The 12364-nt window shown below is 30.8% G+C and overlaps 1 protein-coding gene across 4 annotated transcripts in view; it reads right to left on the bottom strand.

Annotated features, from left to right (window-relative positions):
- LOC127698932 (dynein axonemal heavy chain 3-like) overlaps positions 1-12364 on the bottom strand; it is a 157242-nt gene that overhangs the window by 118883 nt on the left and 25995 nt on the right. For all 4 annotated transcript variants that reach the window (XM_052202720.1, XM_052202798.1, XM_052202898.1 and 1 more), the window contains exon 3: positions 4393-4561. In XM_052202720.1, coding sequence (XP_052058680.1) covers positions 4393-4561 — 169 coding nt within the window. The remainder of the gene's footprint in view (positions 1-4392; positions 4562-12364) is intronic.

Consider the following 12364-nt stretch of genomic DNA (forward strand, 5'->3'; position numbering starts at 1 on the left):
GTTCAAAAATGAGTTAAACATCTACATTAGATACCACAAACACAAATAGAAAACCAGAAAAATCTGTCAGAGAGAAAGTAAGCATGCTACTTTTGTAAAAATATTGAAACAACTGAAAAAGTTCAATTTTGGGCATGTAGGCTGAAATGTCACTTTTTTACAAAATTTCTATCAAATAAAAGTGGAAATCATTTATTCTCATGTAGTTTGACAAATTAATACCAATGGATCATTCAGGGAAGTTGTCAAAGTACAAATTCAATATTTCCTGAATTCACCTCTTAGGCCACAGACCACAATTAAATTCCCCTATTAGTTCTTTATAACGTTTTGTTTCATTAAAAAAATTGCACCTTGCATTTTTGTCAAATCTTTTGTGTGTGTAATGTATAGTACTAGTCCAAAAATATATCCAAAATTCAGAAAGATTGAACCAATGACTCTTACAAATTTAGCCAATACACATCCATACCCCTATGGACAAGTCAAGAGATGTTCCGAAAACTGTAAATATCACCTTTTTGCACCTGGCCTAATCACTCTTTCCATATCAAAATCAGTTAAAATACAACATCCAAAAGTTTATTTCACCTCTCTTCTTTTATTTCCACCCACAAAAAACTAAGAAATGAGTGAGGAAGGGAAAGAAAAAAAATTAAGAAAAAATACACTCTAATTAAAAGGGACTATATTTGTGGACAACGAAAAGCGGGATCATTAATTGTGGTCTTGGGCCATGTGGTGTTTGTTGTTGTTTGTCTCTGTGCATTTTGTTTTTTAAGAGTTGAGTGTTGGTGGCTGATGTAATTTGTTTAGTTATTTAGTATGTACCAGACAATCTAGTATTGCCAATGACAGTGACTTTCTTCATGTTTAAGGACTCAATGTTTGCTTATTTACAAAAAGTAATGTTTGTTACTAGTAATTCATGAGAACAATTTTTTGTATTTGATTTAATAATGGCCACTGGCCTCTGTACTGGCCTTGAACTCGGTCACAGACAAGAAGAAACATTTAATCTCAAAACAAAACTAAAACATAGCACAGGAAGGATTCGTCTACCATTAGCATTCACAATCGCCTTTGGTCAATTCCAAAGAAAATGATCATAAAATGTACTATTTAAATATAAAATTAATGTTTTCTGACTTTAAAGTTAAATTATTTAGATAAATAACTACTAATGGTCAAGTTTTGTTATGAATGTTGAACCAAGTTATTTACTTGGAACACTCAAAAAATTGGCAAACATTGACATTAATTTGTTAATACATTTAAATATTTGTTCTTACTGTAGAGCACAACAGTGAAAGTTAAGACATATTGTAAACTATAAACTCTAAAGCTATATTTGTCAAACCTAAATGTATGAATGAAATAAGAGATGTGGGGTAAATGTTAATGAGAAAGCAAACTGTTACACAAGCACTTCCCCCTGAAAAGATAAATTAAGGTCAAAATGAATCTTCTTGTAGGAGTTTGGTGATGTAGGTTGGTGTGATCTGTCATACTATCCACTGAGAGCTACAACCTTGGACAGGAAAACACAATCTTAGTCAAGTAAGATTGGAGTCAACGCACCTCAGTCTTGAAAGACTTGTGATACAGTAGTTGAACTACTAAGACCACTCGGCCATCAAGGCCCCTTTCAACAATACTAATTCCTAAGATATCTTATGAAATAAATGGTCTTAGCAAAAAAGGGTTTTTCTATATAGTACATGGGAAAACTTTTAATTTTTCTACTTTTCAGTTAAAAAATAAATAGGAACAGAAAACTTAGAAGAAACATTGAAAAGAACTTCATTTTTCATTATAAATAATTAAATCAAACTGAAGTTATGATCGGGTATATTTTTTAAATAAACAAAATTTATTCTTTGGAGAAAACCACAAATTCTAGAATCTGTTAGTACATCAATCTTGATTAAAGTCCACATCAAATGAATATTGGCAGTGTTAATTTACAAGTTTGCAACAAAATTTAAATGCCATATGCAAAATAATTTTCATCACTAAGATAAATCCGTATCTTGAGTAGATTTTATTAATAATTGTACGTCCATTTTTTCTTTTAAAAAGCTCTTTTATTTAAAACTTGAATTTATATTCTCAAGCGATATCAAGTTACATTTAATTTCAAACTGCTTATGTAATATTTACTACCATAAAATTGCCAGTACTTATAAATATTAATATAAGTATTGTCACAATAAACTTCACTTGATTTAAAGAGCCTTTCACAATACACCTAAAACTTTATATAAAAAAAAATCATTATTCTTTTTTTTGAAATGGTAATAATATGAGATATACTTGAATTAAAATGAACCCTTTAACACAAAAAAACTTTATGAATTTTTGAATACTAATAATTATAAACATCAAATTATATATAATTCTAAGGCCTCCTGGTGATATCACTTTCAAGTGCAAGTTAGACAAACAGATCAAAACATTTATTTAAACTTATATATTGTATTAGTGTTTGCCTACAATAAGTTTTTAACATTTTGAAGAAAAAATAAGGTCCAGATTTTTAATGTAGTCATGCACAACTATATGATTTAGATGATCTGTCCTCCACAAGGGTGAAGGTATGATAAGCAGCTTGTTTGGACCTTTGAATTCAACAATCAGAAAGTATTAAATAATGTATTTATATAAAAAAAAATAACATCCTTTAAATGTACCCAAGACTTGAGATGGGTTTTTTTTATAAGTATTTATATTTTAAAATTTTCCTTTACATATCTGCTTTCGACATTTAAATTTCATAAATTTAAGGAAAACTGAAAAAAAAATCATAAATAGTGTCATTTTCTATTTTGTATTGTATATGAGTAACAGGCCAGAATTTTTATCTGTAAGACGTCTTATTTCTAAGAATTTTGTGTGGGTAAAATATCTTTCTTGGTAAACTGTTAATACTCATATCTGATTTAATTTAGTTTCATCCTTGTTTAGACAAAATGTGCTTGATTCATGAAAAGATGCCCATCCCCACCGTCAACTATCAACTACCTTATGAGAAGATATTGCAAGTTTGATTATCTTTCTTTCAATAATCAAATTATATTCATTTTGCTTCATTCATATAGTCATCTGGTGTACTACTTTTTGCATGGTTTTATTGAAGTTCAACTAACAGTTTAAGACAAGTTTTTCTCACATGACCCTGAGCAGATGATCTGAGGGAGTGTTGGACATTCGTGGGGGGTACAACATAAATTTCTCATGAAATTTTTTAATTCACATAATTAAATGTCTTCTGTGGCAACCTATCCATTTAACATTTACCCTTTATTGAATGTTAGTATATCAAATCTATATTTTAAATTGATTGCCAATAAACTGAATACAGATAAACACATTATCAGTTTGAACTGTCGTTTTAAACTTCGGATAATAGCGTTATTGATGGGCGACTCAACAGCTTATAAAATTGTCCATACCTATTTGTGGGGTACAGTGCTTGTATAAAGACCTTTATTAACTACCACAATTCAGTGGATATAAGGCTGTTTATGATATACAAATATTTATATTTACATCATATATCATATATGTAAGGACATTAAGTTGACACTGCTTTACTGACTTTAACAAAATCTTAACTCTGGATCAATAATTATGTTTTATGCTTATGGTAAAATGTGTTATATGAAACATTTGATCTAAAGTTAACAAGTTCTTAAGTGGTTATAAATATATTTTCTGCACATGTAAATAAGTAATAGTCTGAATTGGACATGTAAAGCGAAGGTAGTAATCAGATCTAGACTCAGTAAAATAATGGGTCAAATAACGTTAAATTTTGCAGATTATTTAGAAGGCCAAATTTCAATGAAAAAATTATCTAGTTTTGATGATTCTTGATATTTTTTCAAACTTTAAAGAAGCATTAAAGTTTATTGCATCTCATGTTCAGCAAAACAGGACCCATAATTTCTAAGCACTTGTTACCAGTCATAACTTGTTTAACTGTTTAATTGTTTGTATAAAAAAAGACAAACTGAATTTTATACAATGGAACAATAACATCCATACTCCTCATGAAGTTTTTGACAGAACTAGTTTGATCAAATAAACTTAAACCACATTATAATTCATGTTTGAATAGCTATAACTTTCATGTAATATAAAATAAAATAATGCATAAAGATTTTATTGCAATAATCTCTATTGTTGTGTACCTGTTTTCTTGAAGGTAAATATTTTTAAGACAAAAATAGTCATTTTGATCTAAATTGATTTGAAAAGTTTATATTTAGTCTATGATAGTTAGCAGTCAAGTTTACCCTTCCAATGGTAAAATATCAAAACTGTTATCGTGTATAAAAATTCTTCTGAAGATTTTTCTGTGATATTTTCAATTCTTAATCTACTTACAAAATCTGGTTGTATCATAGATGTAAGACGTAGTTAAGTTACGAGCCTGTGGACTGTAGTTATTCCCAATTGAGTCACTGACAAGCCGGAAATGTTTGTGCTCTTTAGCAGGTGCTGCTTTTGTAAATGATCCTTGCTGTAAGATTTTTGGTTTTCCACTATAAGCAGGCTGAAAAAGACAAGACATTTCCATATTACAGATACACAATCTATGTTTCAATGTGTGGTAAACACAGGTCAAATATGAAACTATGAAAAAGAAGTGATATAATTTGGGTTTGACCACTGAATTTAACCAACAGACTTTTAGCTTACATAATGGGAAGTTATTCAATGCCGTATTTATAAAAACTATAGGGCTAAAGGTATAGGGCTAAAGGTTGAAAGAAATAGAAAAAACTGCACAAACAGGAAAATCAGAATTTTGTTGCTAGAAAAGGCAAAACATCAACAAACAACAACCACTGAACAACAGGTTCCTGACTTAGGACAGGTGCAAACAAATGCAGCAGATTTAAATGTTTTAACAGGTGCCAACCTTCACCCTAACCTGAAACAATAGTGTAACATTACAACATAGAAAATAATGTCTTGATTAAGAAATGTCATATCTTAATAGATGGAAGTGGTAGAATCCATATTCAGCTATATACACACCCTATTACTGGCTATGCTATCGTCAGGGCAGTTATAATTGGATCTGTGTTCTCGATTGCTATTAAAAACTTGTTTTTGCTGTCGTGTACAGCAGATTTTTGTCTGTATTTCCGATTCCCATTGCTATACAATAGGATTTGCAATCGTGTTCTGTAAATTATGATCTGTATTATACCTATTGCAGCTGCTGCACCATTAGCCAGTAATAAGGTGTGGTATGACGAAAGTAATTGTTGTCATATTACATCTTCATCAAAGACTTTAGACAGAGAAATAAATTAAACAGAACTCTGTGATAACAAATTTTATTTTTTTCCTTAAGACTGAAAATGACAATGTAAAATTTTTTGGAATAATTTACATTTATCAATAATTAAATCTTATTTTCTATGTTTGAAAAGACAAATTGAAAATTGCCCACTCTTAAATAATATCATTAAAACTATTTTCGGTTTTATATTAAGAGCAACAGGACATTTTAACTGTAATTATAAAATTAATTTACCAATCATTCTCATATATTTCTACAGATATCCTTTTATCTATTGATTAATTATGACTATTCAGTGTCTCAGAAGATTTATGTTGAAGTCTTTTACTGATGTCAGTGTGCTCTCAGTTAGAATCAAAACACTATCATAGGACTTATTATGTCAAATTATACATCCATTTTCTGTCATTATAGGGAAGATTACTAATAGAACACAATTATAACCATTTAATTAATTCTAATTAGAATCAATTTTTCATAATTTCATAGTTTTGATTCTCATTTTCACAAATAACAAATGAATAATGTTGATTTCAATTAAATCTTCTGATAAGACTTCATAAAACCTGTTAGGAATGTTTTTTTTTATCTTTTGTTTTCTTCAGCATTTTTAAGTATTCAAGCAACAGCTTTTGGTACCTTAGCTTAGTAAGGAGCACATTTTGACCCTGCTTTCCAAATTATGTGCCTCCTTTTTTTTTTCTTTGTTCAAGTTAGATATCATCCTGTTGGTAGCTGCACTATGCTGGTTTTTTTATTGTGCTTTCCTTTTATGACATGATGGTCTAGAGAGCAAAAGGGGGAGGATTGTGTGTAGGTAAATTTTGTGTCTGTATCAAGTCAGGTTATTTACACAATGTGTTGTTTGTTATGTTTGTATTAATTTGTACACCTCCTTTTAAGGAGGAGTCAGATGTTGGTGGTTATAACAAAAATACTGAACTCCGAGGAAAATTCTAAACGGAAAGTCCCTAAGCAAATGGTCTGTCATTTTATTGTTATAGTCATCTGCACAAGGCTTTTTGTTATAAAACAGAGGAATACAGTTTTATCTTATAAATTATATTTGAAATAACATCAAGAGTTTGCAAAGGACACATGTTGGATGGTTGACTTGACCAAAAGTTAAATACATTTTTTAATTTGAGGTTAACTAATTATTACTTGTCAAGTGAAATGCATTGTAAAGGGCCATGCAACATGAACAATTAACAGAGTGAAGATTTAACATCCCATAGGTAAGGCCCAAATCTTGAACAAAACCAAACATGAAAAAAAACCTGATACACTGTATGACAAAATATAAATCATTGAATAATCATATTCTTCAATAATGTAATGTAAGTATCGTTTTACATGAAAAAATATAAAAATAATTAGATATATATTCAAAACTTCTATATAAAATCATATTAATCTTTTCTTATAAAAAGATCCAAAACATTTTAAAACGGAACACAGCACGGACGAGTGACATCCATAAACTTATCACACTGAGGGTGATTATGTGACTATTCTGAAGATATTAAAATTCTAATTTATGCCAACAAGGAACATAAAATATCTTAAAATAAACCATATCGATCAAATATATTGAATAGAAATTTGTAATTTGCAATGATCTTCGAGACCCATTCAAACAAATTATCTATGTGAGGATTGATAAAGGATTTTAACTTTTCTTTATCATTAAAAAAAAATGCTAATTTATAAGATTCTAAAACTACAAGTTTGTACACCTTATTTAAAAGTATAGAGAGTTTTCGGGGTTTTTTCTTCATGACATATGTATAAGACTCCATATATTAAACAATTTAACATTTATTTAAGGCCCCTTTCCATTCTGTCTAAAATGAGATATGAATTTCCACAGGTATTAATCTTTAAAAAATCTTCCAATTGATTATAAATTTTCATATTTATCATTTAGATTTTAAGTATTCCTGTACTGTAATTCATGATAAACTACCGGTAGTTGCTTATTAATATTTCATATACAGATTTAAAGCTTAAATTTACCATGTAAACAACGATGTAATTGAATAAATTTCTGAGTATGTTGCTAGTACATTATTTATTATACTAAAGGAATGGGCCATGATAATAGCATATGATAATAGCATAATCACTGTGAGTTGGTGCTTTGATATAACTGACATTTTCACTTGAAACTTTTACTACACATTCAGTTATTGAACTTAAAATAAAGGTATATTTCCCCTTCCCAAACTTAGCTTTAGAAGGAGTTAAATATTTAGTTTAAGCCTAGTTTGGTCTTTATGCTTCAAATAATTTATTTGTTTTTCCAAACTTTTGTCATCAGGCACTGTCAAACTATATAACAATTAGAAAACTGTCTGACTTAAGCTATTAACATCAAACGATAAATACTCATGACTGATAGGAACCAATGATAAACCATCGAACCACATACCCACAAAGAATCTGGCAGGGTCAAACCTGTTTGTGATTGCTCAATTCTACCTTGACCCCTACCCACATCCACCAACTGTTTTACTGCAGAGCAACAGCACATTATTAAAACAAACTATAAAATCAGCTTAAAGGGGTTTGCCTGACATAAGTTATTGTATGTACTTTTGTCTGAAGATCAAAGAACAAAGTATTTCCTATTTTTAATCTGTTTAAAATTAAATTCTAGTGCGAAAATTTTTAAACACTGGAAACATTGATTAATCATTTAACCAGAAATTATATAATATGTAGCAATTTGGAAATGTTCCCAACCACAAATCACATGAAATACAATATGTGTGAACTGATCCACCCTTACAAACTGGAGTGTAAAGTCTGTTCCATATTACAAATTTTATAGGTGACAAAATTAATCCTTTATGCCGAAATATTGACCACATAGTCTTTTAGTCCCTTTAATTAAAAGTATGTGTTTATAATGTACGAAAAGTGTAGACCTTTGCAATTGCTGTCTCATTATCAATGTGCACACTATTTGATATATCAAACAGCAAGAAAACCTAAGAACAGGTATTACTTATATTACTTATTGCTAGCCTGCTAAATTGTCCCATCTCATTGTCATTTCATTCGAGCATATAATACTAAAGATAATGGTAAATTAAGGAAATACCCAAAATGGTGAACACCACAAAATACCACAAGTTATAGAGATATTATTCCAAAATACTGTTTCAGAAGTTTTACAAGTAAATTTGTAGTTTTCTGAAATATTTTCATAAATACTGTTCTTCCTTCCTGGTCTTTTAAATGACAATCACATAAAATAACTAAATCCTGGGTCAGACAATACTGAAGTTCATTATTTCCTAGTTACAACATAGATGTAACATTGCAACATAATTGCATGTGCTGTAGCATGATTTACAAAAATCTACCTGGTAAACTTACAAATACTGATGAAAAAAAATTTCATGCTTATCTATTTTTTTTTTTTCATTGTGAAAACACCTTATAATATTTTCAATGTGGTTTCAGTTACTTTTCTGCTCTTGTCAGATATTTTCTGTTGAACTTCTAGGCAAGTATGAATTGAGTCTCACCTTTAAATTCCACTCTTCCAATTAAAAATAATTACATCTCAATATTAATTTATTGAAATATCGTACATGATACAATTTTTAGCTTATCAGGTTGGTGTTTTAGGCATGTTATATTGCCTCAACTGTACTCAACAATAAAAGGATTCATCTTGAAGGTTACATGGTAACATTAAGCTTCAATACATAAAACAGTTACTATGTTAAATAATTGAACACAATCTAAAAATCTGTTGCTCTACTAGATTGTTTTTCTAGAAAGGTTTTTTGGAGATTTTTAATTAAAGAAAGGTGGCATCAGTCCTATACAATTGTGTTCACAAATGATCGATTAATTTATGACTGCTAATTTAACTGAAGTTTTAAAACATTGTGATAATAAGAATCATATGATCTTAAAGTTTTGAATATTTAAGATAAATCTCTTTGATCCCATTAATCTTTATTGTATAACAAATCACTTAAATATATCATTACTCAATAGAAGAAAAAAAAAAACATATGTAACAGACATACCATTACATAATAATCCTAGCTGTAAGTTCAAAGACTAGATAAACAATATCATTACATACTTATCCTTTAAGGTGTCTGATCAAACCAGTTCAAAGAATAATTAAAAAAATACAATTAAAAACTAATGCTGCAAGGTGTCTGATCAAACTAGTTCAAAGACTAAATAAAACAAGAACAATACCAGGTCTGGAATGCTTCGATGCAATTAATTGATTGAGGTGACATGTATACTGGAGCATCACTGATCATCCCCGATCACTGAAGCCAAGAAAGCTTTGACGAAAATTTTTCCTAGTACCATGAATGTTGTAAAAATTTCAAACTACCAGCAAACAGGAAGTGACTAGATGTAAAAATTGCTTACTCCCTACAAATTAACGTTATCAAGCAAACAAAATATCAAATCATTCCCTTTCATAGAAGCCATGAAAACTGTGCCGATAGATTTCTTTCGGATAGAAAGACAGACGGATGGACCAATGGACCGAGTTGAGTGGTTACTAGACCTACTTCAGCCTTTGGCTACACAGGTAAAAATACCAGTAAACACTAATCCTGTAAGGTGACTGATCAAACTAGTTCAAAGACTAGATAAAACAAGAAATGATTGTAACAGGATGCTGTAAAGAAGGCTCCCAAACAAATCCCCATAAGTATAAACCCCTAAGGACTCCCCTGTTATTTTATTTCTCCAATTTTTTTGTCGAGCCTGCGACTTTTGTCGCAGAAAGCTCGACATAGGGATAGCGATCCGGCGGCGGCGGCGGCGGCGGCTACGGCGGCGGCGGCGGCGGCGGCGTTAGCTAACTTCTTAAAAGCTTTATATTTTAGAAGATGGAAGACCTGGATGCTTCATACTTTGTATATGGATGCCTCATGTTACGAAGTTTCAGTCAGTCACATGTCCAATGTCCTTGACCTCATTTTCATGGTTCAGTGACTACTTGAAAAAAAAAGTTCAGATTTTTTGTAATGTTAAATTCTCTCTTATTATAAGTAATAGGATAACTATATTTGGTATGTGCGTACCTTGCAAGGTCCTCATGCCCGTCAGACAGTTTTCACTTGACCTCGACCTCATTTCATGGATCAGTGAACAAGGTTAAGTTTTCGTGGTCAAGTCCATATCTCAGATACTATAAGCAATAGGTCTAGTATATTCAGTGTATGGAAGGACTGTAAGGTGTACATGTCCAACTGGCAGGTGTCATCTGACCTTGACCTCATTTTCATGGTTCAGTGGTTATAGTTAAGTTTTTGTGTTTTGGTCTGTTTTTCTTATACTGTATGCAATAGGTCTACTATATTTGGTGTATGGAATGATTGTAAGGTGTACATGTCTAGCTGGCAGGTGTCATCTGACCTTGACCTCATTTTCATGGTTCAGTGGTCATAGTTAAGTTTTTGTGTTTTGGTCTGTTTTTCTTATACTGCATGCAATAGGTCAGCTATATTTGGTGTATGGAATGATTGTAAGGTGTACATGTCTAGCTGGCAGGTGTCATCTGACCTTGACCTCATTTTCATGGTTCAGTGGTCAAAGTTAAGTTTTTGAGTTTTGGTCTTTTTTTCTAATACTGCATGCAATAGGTCAGCTATATTTGGTGTATGGAAATATTTTATGATCTATATGTCAGTCACGCAGGTTTTATTTGACCTTGACCTCATTTTCAAGGTTCATTGCTCAGTGTTAAGTTTTTGTGTTTTCGTCTGTTTTTCTTAAACTATAAGCAATAGGTCAACCATATTTGTTGTATGGAAGAATTGTTAGCTGTACATGCCTGCCTAGCATGGTTCATCTGACCTTGACCTCATTTTCATGGTTCATTGGTCAATGTTTAGTTTACTTGGTTAATGTTAAGTTTATGTGACAGTTGTAATAAAGCTTTATATTTAGGACTATCAACATAATATCAATGATTAGTAAAGAAGGCGAGACATTTCAGCGTGTGCACTCTTGTTAAATATTTTGTGTAAATTGAAAAAATATGATCAAGGTCAAAGGTCAAGGTTATAAGTGACCATTGACCTTTTGACCTAAAGAAGGCCATATGTTCCCATGGTCATTATTGATGACCCCATGTGTCTATCGCTAACTATATTCAAGTTATAACCATTTGAAAATAAAAACATTAAAAAAAAACATAGGGTTCTGTAGTAAACCCCTCCCTTCTTTTGACCCCTCAAAGTACCCCTTTATAGAACCCAATGCACAAACGAAACCTTGATGGCACCACTGGACATGTTAGTCTTACATATTTTGGAACCTTTTAAAAAGTAAATCTGACTAGCGGTTTTGGAGAACTGCTGCGGATAAGTTCAAATACTAAAAAGCAGAGGAAGAAGAGAATAAGGCTATCAGTTCCCTTAATTTGTTAAGCATGTGTATGCTATGGTGATCATTTCCCTTAATATGTTAAGCATGTGTATGCTATGGTGATCAGTTACCTAATTTTGTTAAGCATGTGTATGCTATGGTGATCAGTTCCCTAATTTTGTTAAGCATGTGTATGCTATGGCGATGATGGCAGTGCGACCCATTTACAAACATAGTTTAAAGATGACCATAGTATTTAAATTGGAGGAATCTTTTATTGGTTATTAATAATCAATAGACTATCAACTCTCCTGGACTTTTCGTTAATGTTAACAACCTAATTACTTATTAAAATACAATGAATGGTGTTTGACGCAAGTAAAAAAAAATGCTAAGGTTATCTTATTATAACATGTTTTTTTTATAATTAATCATGCCCAATATGACAGTTTTTGTACATAGATTCAGTTTAAATGCACTGTTAGATAGTTATCTATAGAAATTATTTGTCAAAAAATTTAATTTCTGATGCACCTCCAGATATGATTAATCTATTTAAATCTTTTATCAAGAATCAAAATTTCAGTTGTGACTTTCAAATATTTATTGACAGAAAAATTACATTCAAAAGTCTCCTGTGTTTATCATTTTAAAGCATGATTCATATAAATACTC

The sequence above is a fragment of the Mytilus californianus genome, unplaced genomic scaffold (genome assembly GCF_021869535.1).
Source record: "Mytilus californianus isolate M0D057914Y unplaced genomic scaffold, xbMytCali1.0.p SCAF_1, whole genome shotgun sequence".
Taxonomy (NCBI): Eukaryota; Metazoa; Mollusca; class Bivalvia; order Mytilida; family Mytilidae; genus Mytilus; species Mytilus californianus.